Source organism: Cygnus olor, chromosome Z, assembly GCF_009769625.2.
Source record: "Cygnus olor isolate bCygOlo1 chromosome Z, bCygOlo1.pri.v2, whole genome shotgun sequence".
Taxonomy (NCBI): Eukaryota; Metazoa; Chordata; class Aves; order Anseriformes; family Anatidae; genus Cygnus; species Cygnus olor.
Window position 1 is genome coordinate 27,180,771 of NC_049198.1, and position 21,727 is coordinate 27,202,497.

At 40.2% G+C, this 21,727-nt stretch overlaps 2 protein-coding genes across 3 annotated transcripts in view; one reads left to right on the forward strand and one right to left on the reverse strand.

Annotated features, from left to right (window-relative positions):
- Positions 1–2,606: 2,606 nt before the first annotated feature.
- On the reverse strand, positions 2,607–21,295 carry PTCD2 (pentatricopeptide repeat domain 2). 2 transcript variants are annotated; one of them, XM_040539899.1, is made up of 10 exons: positions 21,130–21,295; positions 19,592–19,684; positions 16,667–16,796; positions 16,272–16,389; positions 14,145–14,223; positions 12,887–12,978; positions 9,876–9,989; positions 5,221–5,295; positions 4,321–4,422; positions 2,607–2,905 (listed from the first exon to the last, which is right to left on the reverse strand). In XM_040539899.1, the coding sequence occupies exons 1-10, from the start codon at positions 21,293–21,295 to the stop codon at positions 2,681–2,683; spliced, it is 1,194 nt and encodes a 397-aa protein (XP_040395833.1). In that variant the 3' UTR covers positions 2,607–2,680. The 2 variants fall into 2 exon arrangements, with proteins under 2 accessions (XP_040395833.1, XP_040395832.1); XM_040539898.1 differs by having other exon boundaries at positions 4,321–4,434.
- The window catches only part of MRPS27 (mitochondrial ribosomal protein S27), a 45,959-nt gene continuing 45,492 nt past the window's right edge, over positions 21,261–21,727 (forward strand). Inside the window, exon 1 of the mRNA XM_040539897.1 lies at positions 21,261–21,357. Within this exon, the coding sequence (XP_040395831.1) occupies positions 21,294–21,357 (64 nt within the window). The 5' untranslated portion in view covers positions 21,261–21,293. The remainder of the gene's footprint in view (positions 21,358–21,727) is intronic.

Below are 21,727 nucleotides of genomic sequence, written 5' to 3' on the forward strand. Positions count from 1 at the left end.
TTAAATCACTAGTTTGTGGTCTGTGCTGATTATGAACCATTACAGACTGTTGACTATTGTCTGGATTTTCTATTTAAAGATGGCATGCGTTAAATATGGGGCAAACATATTTACATATCTGACACTGCAGGTAAAAGCTAACCCTGGAAATCGGGTTGGTAGGAAAGTATGATCAAGAAACGCCACCTGCTGTCTCCTCTTCTGCTATTCCGAAAAGCTGCTTGAGTGCAAGGATATGCACAAAACACGTTTCAAACGAGGAAGAATATCTAAATGCAAGAAACAAACACAAATCCCTTTCCACACAACAGTACACAAAAGAGCCTTCAGATCCTCATTGTAGCTACACACGACATAAAGCTTTAAGCAGAATTTCACAGAATCACAGAATGGTTGAAATGCAACTGTCTAGATTTTTATTTTCCTTTATTTTTTTTCCAAATTGTTAACCAAAAACCTTATATTAATTGAATTCCAGTGTTGGCTTCTCTTTAATTCCAAGGTTCATCCTTGATTAAAACTCCATATAAGCAAAGTATAGTTATTCCACTGGCTGTGGTATTATACTGCACATACTAATCTCTGAGGCTGTCTCCAAGAAGTACTCTCTAGTAACTCAGTCCTTGACTTTCCAACCACACTGACCTAGCAAAACCTTTGAAGTGTTTGCTTAACATTAGACAAGTTTGTTTTCCTGAGCTTTGGCACTGGAAAACTAGAAGTCAACTACACATAAATACACAAAATTAAGCATGTGGCTGAAGACTCTTCTGCATAAAAGCCAGAGTGCTCAACACCTTGACATACCAAAAGCTATATTTATGAACACATACATACAAATCCAAGCTTTCCGGATCAATAAGCCACTGTAATACTTGTGTGAAACAAACTAGACCTTGTTTGAAATCAACTGCCTAAATACTAGAAGTTGCTCTTTTCCCTCTCTTTGCCTCGCTCTCCCCCCACGGGAGGATATTATCAGTCTTCCACAAAGCTTCCATAGCAACCTTCAATAATCTAATTTTTAACCATGTCTTAGTTTTTATCCATATTCCTTTGAACTTACCCTTTAAACCTTTTGGGCTACCTGTTTTCTTTTTTTCTGCTGAAGTGTTGCTGGTTATTTCAACATCAAGTCTTTTCAGACTGCTCACTGCAGAGCCCCGTAACTTGAACAGCAGAGTAGAATGCCAGCCCAGAGTCAGATACCTGCACACTTTGCTGGTCCCCTTTAGCTTTGGAAGGGGCAGTAGTGCAGGAGGCAAATGCAGGGTTTTTTAAATGGTCTGTTTTGCTACCTATGTTCCTTATTTACATGTCTTTCAAGTGATTGTACCTGTTATATGCCTGTGATGGATTCAGCATTCCCCTTCTCCCTCAAGAGAAAAAAAATGTATAGTTTCTTTAAAAAAAACAACAACAACTTAATAGTTAGCTTGAATAAATCAATCTCAAGAAAACCAGTAATCAAGAGAGCAAAGAATAGGAAATGTCAGCTATAACGACAACAAATTATAACAGAAGTTATTAGTTCAACTGCAGGTAGGATTGTAGTGGCAAGGTTTTGGTAGTAGGGGGCCATATGGGTGGCTTTAGGATACAGCCTCAGATGGGTATCTAACCAATGCAGACTAAAAACAACAAAAACAAAACCAACAACAAATATGCACACCTCAGTCCTAGGACAAACCAGCCTCTTGCAATTAAAACGTATTTGAAAGTGCCAAATAAGGTAATTAAATGGTATTGACTTTATAATATTTGCAATGTAACAGGTTAAATAGCCCAAACTATCTTCTATTGCATATGAAAATGTAGTTTTATATTAGTTTTTCCTGATGGTAGCAACCACCTGAATATATTAAAAAGTAACTCCATGCTTTCATCTTTCTGAAATTAATCTTTGCCAGACTACATGCAGCCTTTACAAATCTTGTATCAAACCTATTTATGAAGAAAAGATTGGAAGCTACTTCCATATTGTACTGGAAGCATGGAAATGATTTCCAGCTGATCCCGAGCAGGACTGTTAAAAACTGTAAACACCTGAAAAACTGAAACTGAGTCACACAATATTACAGAACGATTATTCCAAAACAATAACTTTCATTCAGGAATCTCCTTCAAGTGAGAAAACAACCAGCCAGTTACCATACTAACTCCCATGAACCATTCGAAAAAAGGCACCAAAGACGTTTAGTTTCCTTTACGATTCTCTTGAGATGCATAGAATTTGAAAAAATGGTCAATGTAATTTAATACTCCTTCATCTAGGCTCTGGGCCGCATCTATTCTTTTTGGCAGAACACTGTATCTGATGAACACTGCATTTTTTTTTTAAATCACGAACAGCAGCAAAAGTCAGATCAGATACAAATACTACTTTTTTTTTACCTCTATCAGGATATTTAGTATAAGGAAAATCCTGATCTAAGTCCTTGAGGAAAAGCTTCAAACCATTCTGATTACTCAGTTTCAGAACAATACACAAATACCTACTGCCATGGCTTATTGTTCATTTGAATTTTGATGCTAAAAATCTACACGAGCTATATTTAAAATTCAGTTTCACGCAAGCAATGTAAACAATTGCCCATAGCGGAGGAGGGGAGAAGCCATTTTATTCAAACACGCTTCTACATGACACTAACAGTAGTTCAGTTTACCACCAAATATTGAACTATTCCAACATCAGATTTGACTGAAGCGGTTTAGCAGCCTGATAACCCAAATGTTTTTGATTTAAAAGTTTTGCAGGGGTCTTCTTTGAACTAGGAATCTGGAAGAGCATATCTTCCAATGTGTTTGTGGTTATCCGTCCTGAAGCTTGTAGTTTGTTATATATATCTCTTAATTTAGCAGAAAGGTCAGGGCTTTCTTCCATCCTTTCAGTGGCTGCAGCCAGCTGAGGAGGGTAAAAATGACACACTGTTACAGTTCAGCAAGTGAATGTTTCAATCAATCACTATATTGAAGACAAACTATCACTCAAAATGAAAGAAAAAAAGTATATAGCATAAGACACACCACTAGTGTAATGACTTGTAAGAAAAGGATTTTAAGCAGCACACATTATTCATCACCAAGCAACAGTGGAAATGCACTGGACACCTATTAGAGAAAGTTTATTAGATTAAAAACTTCCTCAAAGTAGTACGGTCCTATTTCCAGTCCTAGTACAGACTAATGTGATTATTTAAACCGAGGCAACATAATTGCTTCCTGGAATCTGTTTGCTGAATCAGCACAATTATAGCTATTATTAGGTATCACACTAAATGTACAGTACAAATCAATAGAATTCATACTAAAAAACACTGGAAAGTTCATAGGCTATACCATATGCAGGGTATGAGATCAAGAATGAGTGAATCTGTGAAAAATTGCTATTGATCAATAACCTACTGTGGAAGGAATGGGGCAGTACAAATATTTGGTCGTCTTAGGAACTGTCACAAATTTGCCAAACAAAAATAAAAACACAACATTGAAACATGCAACTTTTATTGCAATGAATTTACAAAACAAATTCTGATTTAAAACTTTCTTTTAAACACAGCAACTAATATCCATGGACTGTGTTTTGAAAGGCATGTTCCCCTTCTGCCTAGCATTTATTTTATGTTTCAGTTATTTTGTTAACAGCCAGCACTGAAAGTGTAAGTATTTAATTGCTAACACAGTCTTAAAATACCTTGTTCCATACATATGTTTAAAATGAATATAACTTTCAGGAAAAGAAGTAGCAGTGCTGCCAAGCTGATAGGGATACATGTGTGTATGAATGAAGCCTTCTCAGTGATCAATACTGTAAAAGCTATTATTTCCCATATCACGCTTCTCTGTGTACCTTTTTCTTTCTTTTTTTTTTGTAAATATCACCAATATCACCAAGCTAACAACAATACCACTGTCATCAGAACTTTATTCTCACTTTTACGTCAAATGAAACTAGCATATAAGGCAAGGGATTAAATTATTAAATGCCACTAAGGAACTCTTCATCTTCCTTCAGATGAAATTTGAGCTTGTAAAAGCTAGATCCACAACAAAAAAGGGAAGACAGCTAAGTGCTTTGTCCAACAACACAATAAGCCAGCCAGATGCTTTGGCACCTGAATGCACTAGAACTCAAACAGCTCTGGTAGGATGAACTCAGGCCCTTGACGTTCCGTAACTGAACCACACCACCAAGATTTAGCAAAGCATCACGGACCTCCTCTCAGTCTTGCCTCATCACCCCCAGGCCTGCACCCCTGACCAGCACACATCACTGATGTCAGATTTTCTGACTGATTCAGTTCCTTATTGTATACTTACCACTTGCTCAGAAAACTCGATTTTTTTCACAAAGGGAGGAGTATCCATTTCCACTGCTGCTTCTAATGTTTTTAACACTTCTTCTAGTGAACCGCATCTGAGCTGGACAAGAACCTTAAAAATAAAATAAATCCACACCACTCACACAATACTTATCATCAGAAAGAAAGCTTTGAAAAAGTATTTGAGGAAGACATTATGAAGCAAAGAAGGACCAAAATAAATTTCTAGATACTGTGCTGATAAAACCCATTAATCATGCAGAAGCCAGACAGAATTACCAATTTCCACGATTTTTTTTTCTTTTTTTTTTTTTTTTTTTCAGCTGTTGGGAAAGGAAGGGGGAACCGAGAGGCAGAGCTCCTCTGATGGATCTGCATTATCTGTTCTGGAATAAAGTGTTTATTTACATAGCTTAGAGAGGTCGTTTACAGGGCACAAGCAATAGACTCTCAGGTTATAGACCATGCAACTAAAGAAAAGCATTACTGTTCATACGGCTGAAGGAGGCCTGAAGTGGGCAGAGCAGAGCTAAGGAAGGCATTTACTTGGAGCTGTGTTTTTTTTTTTAAATCTCCTGTAGCATGAAAACAAAAAGTCACAGTGTCATAACTAGAAATCGTTCCTAGCTCTATACACACAGACGCAGGACTGCCCTACTTACCATTCTAATCAATGGTAAGAAGTGATTTTTAAAAAAATGAGGGGAAGATGTTAACAATTAAGAACAAATCACCTAACAAAATTTGTCTGTTGACTCAAAAACTAAGTCAGCAACATTGCTGATATAAGCTTATGCTACTAAGAAGCTACCCTTCTGCTCCTCTGTCACCCATGAGAGTTGTTGTCCAGTATAGCATATTTCTCTGTAAAACTTTAATACAAAGCAAGCATACTTACTTTAAGATTATTGTATATTTTGTTGTCTGTTTTCCTTATCTGAGAACAATAAAATTGGGCTTGTGCTATGTCATTCTAGGAAGGAATTAGAAATAATGAAAAAAATACAGTTAAACATGAGATGCACTTCCATGTGAATCAAAGCTCAAGGAAAAAAAAGAAAAAAAAAGCTCTTACAACTTTTCAATGAATCACAAACCAGCATCTAAAATACCTTCACCAAGACCTACAGGCCCCATAGAGCATCCAGCCTGTGAAACACACCCTGCTGGAGTTTGCAGGACACCTAGCTCTCCAGAACATCAGACTATTTTCAGATCTTAGGTCTCGGATAAGCAGGAAAGTAAAGCATATAACCAACACTGAGCACAAGTACATCTATAAGATAAAAGAACTACATTCATGCTTGAAGTCTGGCATAAATCAGAATACTTAAATGAAGTGCAGCATATGGTAATGTCAGTATTTATCCTGTCCAGAGCTTTTAGCCTTTTGGACATACATATTTACAGTACTGTATCTGTGATACCAATTGATTTGTATAGACAGTAAGTGTTACACTGACATTTACTAAACCAACCGCAGTTACTTGGGATAAAGATGCACCTTATTCAAAGCAAGATGTACTGCTAAAAGATCATGCAGCTTTAGGAATAGTTACATGTAATATGGAGCACTATTCTGTTTGCCGAACTAGAATTTTAATTGATTTTTATAAAAAAACAACAGTATTATGGACATTTCACATCATTTCAGAAGCAGAGATTTTGTTTTTTTAACCCCAGTGTTAATGAGAAGCTCAGCCATATCACCATGCACATAAATTAATTTCATTGATGCTATTGTTCAGCCTATGCTGTTCACAGACACCAAGCAAAAAGACAGAATGCATAACAAAACCTTAATGATGATACATCATGCATCCAAATTGGTGAACAACACCAAATTTCTAGTTCTTATAGATCCTCTGGAGAGGCTGAAAGCAATCTGACCTCTCTACATATGAAACAGAATGTTTCTTCCAGCTGTATGCAAATTAATGGCATGGAAAATCTGATCTCCAAATTGAAGAGAGATGGATTTGAAGGGTGGACCATGCAGTGGATAAGGAATTGGCCTGAAGACTGCTGCTCCCTGAGCGTTGTGGTCAACGGCTCTATGTCCAGGTGGAGGCCAGTGATGAGTGGCGTCCCTCAGGGGTCTGTCTTGGGACCAGTACTGTTTAATATCTTTATCAATGACACAAATAGTGGGATCGAGTGCGCCGTCAGCAAGTTTGCAGATAACATGTAGCTGAGTGGTGCAGTTGATACAACAGAAGGAAAGGGTGCCATCCAAAGGGTTCTGGACAAGCTACATAACTGGGCCCATGTGAACACAAGGTTCAACAAGTCTAAGCGCAAGGTGCTGTACCTGGGCTGGGGCAATCCCAGACATGAGCACAGACTGGGAGAAGAACTCATTGGGAGCAGCCCTGCAGAAAAGGTTCTGGTGGATGAAAAGCTTGACATGAGCCAGCAGTGTGTCCTTGCAGCCCAGAAGGCCAACTGCATCCTGGGCTGCATCAAGAGAGGAGTGACCAGCAGGTGGAGGGAGGGGATTGTCCCCCTCTGCTCTGCCCTTGTGAGGACCCACCCAGAGTGCTGCACTCAGGTATGCACTCAGGTCCCCAGCACAAGAAGGATGGTGATCTGTTAGAGCAGGTCCAGAGGAGGGCCACAAAGTTGATCAGAGGTTGGAGAACCTCTGAAGAAAACCTGAGAGCGCTGTGGATATTCAGCCTGGAGAACAGAAAGTTCCAGAGACATCATTGCAGCTTTTCAGTACTTAACGGGGGCTTATAAAAAAGATGGAGAGCGACATTTTGCTCAGGCAGATAATGAGAGGACAAGGGAGAAAATATTTAAACCAAAAGAGGGAAGATTTAGAGTAGACGTTAGGGGGAAATTTTTCACTCAGAGGGTGGTGAGACACTGGAACAGGTTGCCCAGAGAACCAGTGGATGCCCCATCCCTGGGGGTGTTCGAGACCAGGTTGGACAAGGTCCTGGACAACCTGGTCTAGTGGGAGGGTTCCCTGCCCATGGCAGAGGGGTTGAAACTAGATAGTCTTTAAGGTCCATTCCAACCCAAGCTGTTCTATGATTCCATTCTATGAAACAGTAGACTTTAGGATGTCCCAAATGTTATTCTCCTGCTGAACTCCTTCAGCACCTCTTCGTGGTAGTGATAATATGAAAAACCTCACCCTTAAAGAACATGCTGTGGAGAAATATAGTCATAGAATCATTAAGGTTGGAAAAGACCTACAAGAACATCTGGTTCAACCATCACCCTACTACGCCTGTCACCCACTAGACCCTGAGCACCACGTCCAACCTTTCCTTAAACACCTCCAGGGATGGTGAATCCACCACTTCCCTGGGCAACCCGTTCCAATGTCTGACTGCTCTTTCTGAGAAGAAATGTCTCCTCATTTCCAACCTAAACCTCCCCTGGTGCAACTAGAGGCCATTCCCTCTAGTCCTATCACTAGTTATCTGTGAGAAGAGGCCAGCCCCCAGCTCCCCACACCTTCCTTTCAGGTAGTTGTAGAGAGCAATGAGGTCTCTTCCCTGAGCCTCCTCTTCTCCAGACTAAACAACCCCAGTGCCCTCAGACGTTCCTCATAGGACTTCTGTTCCAGGCCCTTCACCAGCTTTGTAGCCCTTCTCTGGACATGCTCCAGGGCCTCAATGTCCTTCCTGTAGTGAGGGGCCCAAAGCTGAACACAGCACTCGAGGTGCTCTGCACTCACCAGAGCTGAGTACAGGGGGACAATCACTTCCCTAGTCCTGCTGGCTATACTATTTCTGATACAAGCCAGGATGCTGTTGGCCTTCTTGGCCACCTGGGCGCACTGCTGGCTCATGTTCAGGCAAGCATCGATTAGCACTCCCAGATTCTTTTCCTCTGCACAGCTTTCCAGCCCTTCTGCCCCAAGCCTGTATTGTTGCATGGGGTTGTTGTGACCAAAGTGTAGGACCCAGCACTTAGCCATGTTGAACCTCATCCCATTGGCCTCTGCCCATCAACCCAACCTGTCCCGGTCTCTCTACAGGGCCTTCCTGCCCTCTGGCAGATCGACACTTCCCCCCAACTTGGTGTTGTCTGCAAACGTACTGAAGGTGCACTCAATTCCCTCATCCAAGTCATCAATAAAGATATTAAAGAGGATGGGCCTCAACACCGACCCCTGGGGAACACCACTTTTGACCAGCCACCAGCTGGATTTCACTCCATTCACCACCACTCTTTGGGCCTGACCGTCCAGCCAGTTTTTAACCCAGTAAAGAGTGTACCTGTCCAAGCCATGGGCTGCCAGCTTCTCCAGAAGAATACTGTGGGAGATCGTGTCAAAGCCTTTGCTGAAGTCTAGGCAGACTACATTAGCAGCCTTTCCCTTATCCACCAGGTGGGTCACCCGGTCATAGAAGGAGATGAGGTTGGTCAGGCAGGAATTGCCTTTCATGAACCCATGCTGACTGGGCCTGATACCCTGGTTGTCCTGCATACGCTGCACGATTGCATTCAGGATGACCTGTTCCATCACCTTTCCTGGCACCGAGGTCAGGCTGACAGGCCTGTAGTTCCCCGGGTCCTCCTTACAACCCTTCTTATTGATGGGCATCACATTAGAAAATCTCCAGTCATCTGGGACCTCTCCGGATGGCCATGACTGCTGATAGATGGCCAATACATGTCATGGTCCTTGAGTTTGCCTCCACAGATAAACATTTTAACATGAACATTTAACATTTAAACTTTTTAAGATATATATTTTATTAGATGTTCTTCCTTTACATCTGAACTTTCATCTTGTGGACTGGACATGTCTAACTTCTGTTTCCAAATACTGAAGTTCTTATCCCCTATGCCAGGGAACCACCTACCCTTAAATCCCTTGATTTCTGGCAGTGCGCCAGTCAGACCATAGACAAATGAAACCCTAATGTTGGTGAATCTGAGAACATAACTGTTCTATGATCAAACGAATGCATGAGAGTGCAAATCATGCTGACATGTCGTCACAGAGGTACAGCTCCCTAGCATGCTTAGTATTCAATTTTTATTGATATATTGTGCCTTAGGTAGGAAACTGACCAGAAAATGCCAGGTCATGAATTGGGCACCCTGATCTAGTGGATGGTGTCCATGTCCATGGCAGAGGGGCTGGAACTAGACGATCTTTAAGGTCCCTCCCAACCCAAACTATTCTATTTGAAAGGCTGATTGTACATATATTTTGTATTATTATTTTTATTCTATTTAAAGGAAACCATCACTAAGCATCAGCATGACAGGGCCTGTGGTTATACCTAAATCCAGTGGCCCAACTCTCATCTGTTTGGTAAGAAAATTCTACGTGGCATTGTCAGTGGCACAAAATACCTGTGCATTAGACTGAAGACATAGGTTTAGATTTCAGAATTTCTACATCCACTTTGTGTGGGAGTCACCTACAATTCTACTATTTCAGGGGCCTAAAAGTTATAGTACTTACAGTAATTGCATAGGTCATTTATGCTTCCTCTATGTTGCCTTTCTTGCACTGACTATCATATAGCAAAAAGCCTGTTGAGATTCAGGGACAAATCAAAACAAAAGGCACTGTACCTGCTTCAGAGCAGACGCCACAGCAAAGTAGAATGCTCGCAGTGGTAATAAGTCACCTTTTAGCTGTGCTTCTTCAAGCAGTTTTGCAGAGATCTTGCAAGACTCCAGGCTGTCCTGTGTAGAAATTTCAAGTCTAAGTTGCACTTGTAAATCTTGAGATCTGAAAGGACTGTAAGCAATTGCAGTCACATTCAGAAGGCATTCAGAAGTTAATGCCAGCAAGGTAATCTATATCTGAACCCAACCAAGCAGATTCTGTGCAGCACTTCTTGAGAAACACAACACCAAAAGATGACATTCACAGCTACAGAGTTCAGAAGACAAAAACTACCATTACTTTAACAACTATACTTTGCCCTGATTGTTTTGACTTCTGCAAACAGATAACACCTGACAGTCTACTTAAAGCAACAATTTCCTTTTCATTTTCTTATCATTCCCAAATCAGGAAGAAGGCTGATTTTTTGTCTTTATTCTAAAGGCTATATTGTATAGTTAACAAAAATCAATGTTTTCTAAGCATTGAACTATTCAGCACCATTACACTAAAGAAATCTCCACACATGCAAATTTGAATATTCAGCAATCTTGAGCCTCCCTCTTAAAGATTAAATTGTTCAAGATGTTTCCAAAGTAGATATTCTAATGGGATACCTCACATATTTGCCTGTTTTCCAACATAAAAAACTTTCTGTATTGCTGGCAAGCAATAAATAGCATCAGTGTTCCATCTTCACATTGTTAGCAGTTAAGTACTTCAAAGGTCAAGCATTACCAGCATACTTAACTTTATGGGCATAAATAATTGGCATCTTATTGTAGTGAATGACATATGGTAATAACATTAATGCCACTATTTTAATAAGAGTCTAGAGTAAAAGGCAATGAGTTCATCTGTGTGTTATTTTAAAAACCACCATCAAAAACAATGCTCCTCACACTGGAAATGGTAAATAGAGCCAACTAGACCCCGAACAAAGTAAAACCTGCCAAACGTGAGAGTTTTGTAACAACTGGTACCACTGATTTGTATAACAGCCTTCATGTTCCTTCCTAGTATTTGCTGTTGATTTCTATTACTACTGTACAAAGTGCCATGAATGCAAAATAGCAGCTGTGATTTAAAAGGGACAGAGTCATCCTTTGGGTTTTTGTTGTGGTTTAACCCGGCAGGCAGCTAAGTACTACACAGCCTTGAAGATGTTTCCCTTCAAGATTTTTCCTGAATTTTCTCATGTTGCATTACTAGCAAAAACATTTTGAGCTCCTTCTAACTTGGAGTCTTAGTATTTACCACTAACAGATGAATCAACCAATTAAGCATTTGAAAGAGCTCAGTCTAATCCTCTTTAGTGTATAAAGGGCTACTACAGCTTATTCTCCTATTGATAGTATTTTATCTTAATGAAAACAAAACAAATTTATTTTGTCTGTTAAAACAACGGCGTGTCAATTTACTATCATTTCCACAGCATTTTTATGAATTTGTTAAACAAATAAGGATGTGCCAGATTCTCTGCTGAAAACATAGGTAGAGCCAGTAGTAGAAAACACATCTCAGGAACCTCTTCTGTATTCTATGGATCTAAGCCCTCTGTCAACAGGCCACGGAAAAAAACATGTCAGAGTTTTAGAGAGGATGTAAAGCTACTGCAGAGAGAGTAATGGAGACCTCAGAAAAATAGTTAGGTTCTTTGAAAGCCTTTACCTGAAGGGGCAGAGTGTAGACCAAGGAGTAACCTTGTATCCATAAATATTGGCTAAGTGGCTGCTAACAGCAAACACCAACTTATGAACTTAGTTGTAGCATAGTGTCAGTGTCTTTGTACATTCACAACTTCCTGAAGAAAGCACCCTCTGGGTAGACCTGGTAACATCCCTACATAAACTGCAACTATCAACCTCCAACTGGTTTTAACTGCAGACAGTTTACACAGATCTTTTTTAGCTGTCTACTGCCCCAGTCTATAGACATTAAAGCTATGTGGCTATTTCTATTCACCTTGACCTAAAAGCAGCACCAATTCATTAGAACTGAGAATTTCAGAAGCACCACAGAAATTACTGCACAGTTACAATTTTAGACTAACTCCTTTTTATTACATATGTAGTCTATTTCACTGTACAGTTAACTAAGAAATCTGAGGAAGTTTAGTCTAGTGGTATATTTTTTTTCTCAGCCACTGTCTTTCTTTGTAAAACATGGGGAAATTGAAGAAGAGTTTCCTACTGAGTTTGGGAAGGGCTTATGTTAATATTTCAAATTGCAGAATTCATTCTAATCTGGAGAGGAAGATTAAAAGAAGAAAGTTTGAGAATCTCACCTTGCTACAAAAGAGAAACTACTCTAGTGAAACAGTTGTAGAACCTATACAGCCTAGCTTCTTACTACGTTCATGCTCTTTTTCTCCAAACTAAAAATACAGCTAAGCTCAAGGGGAAGTAAGATGCCTCTCACTGAAGGCATTCATTTATGTTTCTTTTCTGGGCCCAGTTGCACTTTTTCTTCAGGCACGTGGGAACAGAATACCTTTGACAACCCTAACTCTTGCCAAATTTGGGTGCGATTGTAGAAATGGTCCAAGATTTACCTGGAGGAGAGGGGGAGAAATGGATGGGAGATGTTCAACAAACAGAACATGTCATATATGCCCTGTCCCCCAGAGAAACCAGATTATAAATCCAATATTGTGGCTCAAGCACAGAGTACATCCTGGCACAGACCCCAGAGAGAGAATACTAACAGCTAATCAAAGGTTGTATCCAATTTGTTTCTTAATGTTTATGTTCTTGTAATTTTCGGGTATTTAGTTTGTGACAATAGTTTGTATGGGAAGCCATATACGCACAAAAATTGTGAACAATGAAGCAATTTATGACTTAAATATGTCTAAAATATTTGTATTAAGTATGAAATCATGACTGGAAACACACACAAATTTCAAAATCCCCAAAGAGGAAGACAGAGGAGGCATTTCAAATGCTTCATCATGTAAATTGAAAATACTTACAAGTTTGTAGCATATTGCAAATGCCAGTAGATAGGTTTCTTTGTTGAAAGGTATACCTTGTTTTTTCATTTCTCCCAGAACTTCCAAAGCACCTGCCAAAAATACAGTAGTGTTATTCACTTCAGAAATTTCAGGCTGTATGTTTAATTACAGGAAGAAATAAAATAAAATCAATGTGATATCAGCTCAGTAAGTCTACTTCAAAAGAAGAATGCCAACTGAAATCTATTAACTTTTTCAAATTAAAACATTTCAAAAACTTTAATTTGGGGTCAGTTGGGTGTAATAATACTTCCCACGTAGGAGGTTTTCCATTTACATTAGCACCTGGTTTTACTGTTCCATTATCTTGACACAAACCTAAAACTAAGTTCTGGATACTTGGCAAAGCAACTCTCATTCTTCCTAACTGCCCAGAATGAAGACAACAGTCTTTTAAACACACAACCAAACCTTCTACCATTTTCAGCAAAGTATCTAAAAGCTCTTTACTAAAGCATATTTCATTACAACACAACGCAGCATCCAGGCTCTGATCTAGTTACTTTAACAGTGGGTCAGTCTCAGCCTTTAAGACAAGTGTTGGACAGATTTGCCAAACATCAACAGACCAACCGCTACCCATTCAACAAATTCCAAATGAAGTAATTTGTTTGAAAAGATTACTCCATACTCTTAACAGTCAAGTCAGATGATTCCCTGTCATAACCTCACATGGGGCCAAATTCTGATTTTAAGCATTTGCCTTAAATATTTCAGCAACCACTCTGTATGTGCACACTAGTAAGAGAAAACAAGAGAAGACTCCAGCCTGTTTTCTTACCAAAGTAAAAAGGATACTCTTCCCTGCTCTGACACAAAAACACAGAACTGCCAGCAAAATTTGTTGGAGAACTTCCTGTTCCAAAAGCCACATAAAACTAACTTAGAATAGGGAAACCAAAAAGCTATGGGAAAGTACCAACCGAAGAGAAGTTAAGCCTTCAGAGAAAAAAGCTTAAGGAAAAAAATCCCACAGCATAATCACAATTCTGCAGAATTGCTGATGGTAAAAATACTTTTGCAAGTATGAAACAGGTAAAGTCTTCCATTTTTATTACACACTACCTTGCAGCTACTTTGCATCTATGCTGACTTATATTTGGCCCTCTAAAACCTTGTCAGTATTTTATAACAATCAAATAAATCAATATTTATACACACATAGAGAGAAGAATGCTCCTCAAAATATGTTTGCATTAGCTAACTCAGTACTTACTTTCATAATGGCTCTTTTTAAACAACATAGTCATCAAAATATGGAATGATGTACTCTCTGAGAAAAAACCACGCAAATTCTGTAGAAAAAACAAACAAACAAACATACAAACAAAGCAAGCTTTAAGAAAGTTAGGACAAGCACTATTATTGTGTGCAGCATTTATCAGGTCCTTCTACTGGAATTAGCTTCATCTTTGTAAGTTTAACATTTAACTTTCTGTGTTCCCTAACTATTCCTCTGTCAAGTAATCTCTAAAATATCAGTGACTCAGTATGGTCAAAAGCACACTTAAACAGATGTTTCCCAGAGATTCACACTTTTTTCTTCCGCCAATGACAGATTGTGACCTTCAAGTTAATGCAAGCAGAAGTCTCTAATGGCAACTCTAAAAGCCTAGCAGATATGCAATTTGCAGCTGAATAGCAGTACCTTTGGGATAAAGTACCACCACTACGAAACTGAAAGAATATTCTCCTCACAGTATCAAATGACGATCAGATCAACACAAGGGCTCAAGTCATAACAAGCAGTAGCAGAATAAAGAGCAAGTAAGTTTTTTCATGCCATCACACTCGTTGCATGTTGGGAGAACACGAATAGCCAAATAAAATGTCAGATGCATTAGGAAAATTTCCGCAGTAGAGTCTGAAGTGGTACTGTACATTGCTTTCTATCAGTTACTCAGTTTCATAAGTGATACAGGACTTGTCCTGATGACACAGACCTCAATCAATCAAACAAACAAACCAAAACCCATGCATACACACCCCTCATTTAAGAACAGCAGCCAAGTGATCTCTCCCATTTTTGGCTATGTACATCCCATGACTTGATGAATTAAAATCATAGAGCTGACTTGCCACTGGTCCCCAGAGAGTTTTGAAAACACAGCATTGTTGTACAGAATCATTTACATGTCTCAGATGCTGTATATCATTAACGTTTTGTCATAATAACACACAGAATATTACAAATCAACAAGTCATTAAGTTTCTTCAGAAATAAAAATGAGCCGTCAATGTGCCCAGGTGGCCAAGAAGGCCAACAGCATCCTGGCTTGGAAAGTGATCATCCCCCTCTACTCTGCTCTGGTGAGACCGCTTCAAGTACTATGTTCAGCTTTGGGCCCCTCACTACAGGTAGGACATTGAGGCCCTGGAGCATGTCCAGAGAAGGGCTACGAAGCTGGTGAAGGACCTGGAACACAAGTCCTGTGAGGAGCGGCTGAGGGAACTGGGGTTGTTTAGTCTGGAGAAGAGGAGGCTCAGGGAAGAGACCTTATTGCTCTCTACAGCTACATGAAAGGAAGGTGTGGGGAGCTGGGGGTTGGCCTCTTCTCACAGATAACTAGTGATAGGACTAGAGGGAATGGCCTCTAGTTGCACCAGGGGAGGTTTAGGTTGGAAATGAGGAGACATTTCTTCTCAGAAAGAGCAGTCAGACATTGGGATGGGCTGCCCAGTGAGGTGGTGGAGTCACCATTCCTAGGGGTGTTTAAGGAAAAGTTGGATGTGGTGCTTGGGGACATGGTTTAGTGGGTGACATTGGTGGTAGGGGGATGGTTGGACCATATGATCTTGGAGTTTTTTTCCAACCTTACAGATTCTATGAAAAGGTTCCTGAGTTGATGCAAATCATACCACCTCTACAGGGTTGAGAGGGAATTTGAAGTAAATAGTAACATGATAAACCTGTTGGTGCAAACAACCCAAGGTATTTCAGAGGACTGATACATAAATACTCAGAAGCGTTCACTTCCAAGTATGATCTATGCAGTATGGATGCAGGAAACAGAGGATGCAAGAAAACACGCAGTGCTTTTCTGATGAATTATTTTTAATCAAAACTTTTTTTGATTAGCAGTATTAAAATGATGCAATTATATAGAAGTACAATAATTAAAAAAATCAGTTAAACTAGCATTTGGTTTTCTTTTAATTGTTCTCTCACTTTCAGGTTACTTTTAAAATTACGAACATATAACCTACATCCTTAGAATAACGTTGCAGACATCCTCACCACTGCAACAGATACAGTTCAAGCCTCTGAGCTCATGCACAACATAATTACTCATATTGAAGTAATAGGTAATAAGATATTTTTGAAATATGCAGAGGAAATTACCTGATCTTTGATAAGTTCTACTGCAGGTGTTTCAAGGTCTAGCTCATAACATAACCTCATAAAGAGGGGCCCAAATTTAAAATCACGTAAAGTTGTGATTCCATTCTGTTCATGGTACCTATCGGAAAGACTCAAAAGAGTTAATCACACAAAGCATAGAATTTGCCAAGGTAAAACAACTTTAAATAGGTAGCATGATCTACAGCTGTAATGACTGAGGCATGCTTTTCTATCTGCAGTAGTCAATAGCATTTAGATACAAAAGTAGATAGATTTTAAGGAAAAACATTGTTTTGATTGAACTAATAAAGTGAACTAGTAATAAGTAATCTCTTCTATTGATAAAAGTGAAAAATAAAGAGAGAAAACAGTGTTACCTGGATTGTTAAAAGTACCTGTAAATAACTTTTCTGGCTAGTTCCACATCAGCTGAAGTCTGACATAAATGCAGTAAAATTTTTAGTTCATTTTTGAGAATCTTTCCATTTTTCTTTAATTTTTCTTTAATACTGTTAAAATACGGATCTGAAAAAGAAGCACATAACAGCAGTCCACATACAATTCCATTATCTGTTGCACGTTTTGTACCTGAAATATGGAGATTCAGTGCAGCAAAAAACTTTTTTTTCAACCAATAAATAGGTATAAAATTTTCCCACAGAGAAGCATGCCTACATGTACCCATGAAGTCAGAGCAGACTTGGAAAACTCAGAAGACATTTACTGTGAAATTAATTCCATTGTGTATGGTATGGAATACATCAGGTAATAAAAAAACATTAAAGGGGAAGGAAGTCTTTAAAGTGACATTTGCTGTCTTAATCTCTTTTTTAAAAAACAAAGCAAAACAATCCCACCCAACATTCAAACTACCACAGTAACTTCTACTCAACACTGTTAGTACAAAAAAAAATTACAAACCTTCATAACTGATGCAAACAAAAAGTCTCATACATTATATATGTATTTCTTTACATAGTCATAAACTTAGTGTTACTTCCCCTCTCCTAAAAAAAAAAAAAACAAAACATTTCTCTATCCACAATATATCTCCTATAGCAGAGCAAGCACAAAGACCAGCTGGTAATTTTAAGGCTATGATTCATGCATACACAAGATTAAAATCATGTATATCTCCTGGAAGCCCCCTGCTTTATCGGAGCCACACACCTATTTGGACAGGCAAGTGAACTTTTATGCAGCAGCTTCTTGGTTGCTACTGTTTCCAAACTAGCACCTCCAGGGCATAGAACCATAGTATGGCTTGGGTTGGAAGGGACCTTAAAGATCTAGTTCCAACCCCCTGCCATGGGCAGGGACATCTCCCACCAGACCAGGCTGCTCAAAGTCCCACCCAGCCTGGCCTTGAACACTTCCAGGGAAAGGGCATCCACAGCTTCTCTGGGCAACCTGTTCCAGTGCCTCACCATGCTCTGAGTGAAGAATTTCTTCAGAATCTCTAAATCTCCCTTCTCTTGGTTTAAAACCATCATTCTTTGTCCTGTCATTATTTGACTGAGCAAAAAGTTGCTCTCCATCTTTCTAATAAGCCCTCTCTCAATACTGAAAAGCTGCAATAAGGTCACCCCTGAGCCTTCTCTTCTTTAGGCTGAATATCCCCAGCTCTCTCAGCCTTTCTACATAGAAGAAAGATGTTTGCCCATCTTTCTCTTTGCCCAAGAGAGCACCCCAGAGAACAACTTATTCAGCTATTGGATGCATATCTGTTGTTACATGCAAGTAGGAGTCCTTACTCAAGACTGAGATGCAGGGCTGAATCCTGTGAAGTCTAAAGAACAAATGTATAGAAGTAAATATACATATGTTTGGGATAGGCTCAAAGATGCACCAAAACTTAAAAACCTGGGATTCAAACTGTATTTGTAAAGAACACACAATAGTTATTGTAGCAACTGTAGTTAATTGCTTAGCTGTTGTAGTTCACAGTATAATTATTATAACTCTATCCATAGCTATAACTCTAATAGTATAGCTCTGTAACTGTAATAAAGAATAGTTTTTACATATTTTGTATAACAGGATAGTTATTTCTGTGTTTTCCATTTCTAAACCAAAGTTTACTATGATCCTTAATTACTTTTCATCTTTCAAGTGCAAGGCTAAACACTGAGTATAAAAACCATGTACATATACACACAAATAGGTTAGCACACTGTTTTCATCAGTTCTCAGAGACTAAGACTTGTACAATACAAAGGTGAACTGTGAATATGTGGCTTCTACAAACCTGTTTCAGCAAGATATATTGAATTTATCATAATGGGTCAATCAGTCTTAAGTGAAGTATAAATCATGCCCAATATATGTATGTCGTCATCACTGCAAATTGTAATAACCTTACAACTTGTCACTGCCTGATTTAAATTCTGGTATTACCTCATGTAGAAAAACTGTCATTTTGACTTTACCTTCCTTTCTGTCCCAGAAGACTTAAGTATACAAAACTAAATTTGATGTGTGTCCCTTCCTTGCACTTATATATAATGTACATATATATGTATAGATAATATATATACACACATACCCTTTGGAACAACTGTCACAGTAAAAAGTCTTGTATCACCGGAACACTTGCATGTGATTAAGAAAGTGCAAGAAGTCGACTTCTACCTAACCATACTTAAATTTTAAGAGCAGATTTATGGTTTTATTTATTCTCTTTAAAGAATGAAATTTGTATATACTTTAAATGAGCATGACAAAATCCCCATGAGGGAAAATCCACTGATCTTGTTCCTCGATCAGTTTGGGAAACCTTAACTTGTTTTTCGTATTCAGAATTTACAGATGTCATCTAGAATTAGATATACAACTGAGAAGTTATATGAGGTAAAATGGAAAAAGCTTAGAATTAACTCAATAAATTCACAGAGCAGATTAAAGCAATTACTGGCACAGGTCTTCTCTGGACAGAGAAGTAGCTGTAAGGCTTTGTATTAAGTTTCTCTGCTGAAGATGTATTTCAAGCGTGATTCATAGACTGAAGCGGTACTTTCTATTAGACTGTCTGATGAAGTTGGAAATGTAAGGACACAAACATTTCAGGTCCTGTCTAAGCACCTTGTATACTTGAAAGCTTCTCCACATTTTCCAAGACAGCATAACTAATGTCATTTCATTCTACAAAGCCTGAGATCTTCAGAGAATTTTAGCAACAAACAATTTGGAAGAGAAAAATACAAGCTCTTGCTTTGGATGGGGTCAATTTTATGTCATATTATAATGGCTTTGACTGTCTTCTTGTTTTCTAGTACTCATGTTAAAATTGAGAATGGAGATTACCAAAGAAATATAGATACCTTTATTGCCATGAACTTCATTTCTAATTACCACTTTTGTCTGCTGAAATTCTTGTAACTTTAGGTCATCTTCTGTTAGCAGATACCGCTTCCCTACCATAAAAGAAAAAGAGAAAGGTTGAGTTTTACATTATAACAACTGGATTAATAGTATGGAACTTCACATTTTAAAATTAGAGCTGTTAACTACTGTGTGATGCCAGGCTACCGGGAGTAGTACAAAGCTAAAAAAAAAAAACACTGCAAGAATAGCTCACACGACCAACAAAAACAACAACAAAAACACACACATACACACATAAACCCACAACAGTTAGGTCATAGCTTTCCACTGTTAATACATACAAAGTCAAAAACTTATGTATTTATTGGATGTACAAAAGAAAAATTGGAGATGCCGTTCCACTCTCATCTAGCCAAGACAGAAGTGGATTCTGCACAAGAGTAAGATCTGTCATGCTTTTCTAAGGATTTTCCTTGTCATCTCTTTGTTCTTGAGAACTCACTAGAGGCACAGTGCCCCTCCTCCTACATGCTGCCCTTGTTACTGTTGAATGCCCTGCTCCAGAAGCTCCAAATGCTGTGAGAAGACAGTACGGGGAAATGCAAAGACTATCATTTGGATTGTAGTAGCACTCAGGAGACCTAGTGAAGTTCTGGGGCTGTGCAGGCACCAAGGAAAAAAGACAGTCATTGAGACCAGAATCTCAAGATTAACTCTGGGCGCTGATCCCGACTGTTCTGTTTTGTAAGCTCCACCAGCGAAAGTGTCATGCAAATGCTGTTGACCAAATTCTTGCTGCAAGAAACCCAGCCCTCCAGCAGTGGATTTTTACCTGCAACCAATGATTTGGCAACAGAGTTACTGTAATAGTTTACATTGTCACAATCTACTCTTACAAGTTTTCAGCCTGTGAAAGAATGATTCTCATCGGGAAGGGACAAGCCAAGCACCAAACGCTGCTTAAATATAAGTTTTACATTTGTCTAGCAAAACATTACCAAGCCACAGAAGTAAAAATGCTTGTATTCTGTGTAAGTGAAGCACGTTACTGATACACTTCATGAAATCTGAAGGAAAAATAATCCATAAAGTGGCACGTTTTCCATTAAACTTAAAAATAGCAACCCCAGCGGGTAACGCAGCACTAATTACTCTGGGTGACACCAACACTTGCTCCCCACAGGCCTTCTGCGCTGCCTCGACACTGAAATCCGCCCTCCCGACCTGGGGCTCTCTCCAGGGCTGGCGCTGGGAGCACGCAGGTGCCCTTCGCCGCACCCACGTCAGCAGAGAGCTCTGGGCAGCAGAGTTTGCCCTTCTTGAACTTATTTCACTGAATTCTACCCCTTCCTTAAGTTCATACTTCGTGGCATTCCGGCCGGAACTACAACTCCCGGCAGACATATGGCTGGTGGCACCCGCCAGGCACGATGGGAGTTGTAGTACTCCAGCCGGTCTCCCAGCCGGTGCACAGCCCGGGACCGCCGCCGCTCACCATCCCGCTGCCCGCTCCCCACCGCCCGGCCCCCGCTACCTCCGGACGCACAGCCCCAGCACCCCGGGGCGGGCAGGCGAACCGCCGAGCGCCGCACCGCCTCCCGCATCACCCGCTGAGAGCCGCCGGCGAGCACCGCCGCCATTTTGTGCCCGGGCCTGCCGGGGGCGGAGCGCTCGCAGGCCTGCCCCGCCCTCGGCGACATGGCCGCCCCCGTACTCGTGCGAGGCGCGCTGCGGAGCGGGAAGGCCCTGGGCGCTGCGGCAGGTCGGTGCTCGGCCGCGGCGGCGGGGGGAGGGCGGTGCGGGGACGGGCAGCGGCGGGAACGGGACGAGGTTGGCCACGGCCGCTTGGTGTGGTGGTCTGTGAGGGCCGGGGCGCCGCGAGGGTGCTCGCGGGTGGTTGTGGCGCGGGGATGGGGAGGTGGGGAGGGGTTTGGGGGCGGCGTGAAGGGTGGGCAAGGTTGTGTCGGTAGGGCTAACCGAGGTGGTGGGTGAACAGCCCGGGACCTGCTTCTCTTGGTGAGAATGTAGAATTAATGTGAGGGTGTATTGGGGCTGATAAGCCCCTGGCAGTCAGAGCTTAGCAAAACCCATCTAATGAGTAAGGTGACAAAATCACAGTCAAGACTGTTGCT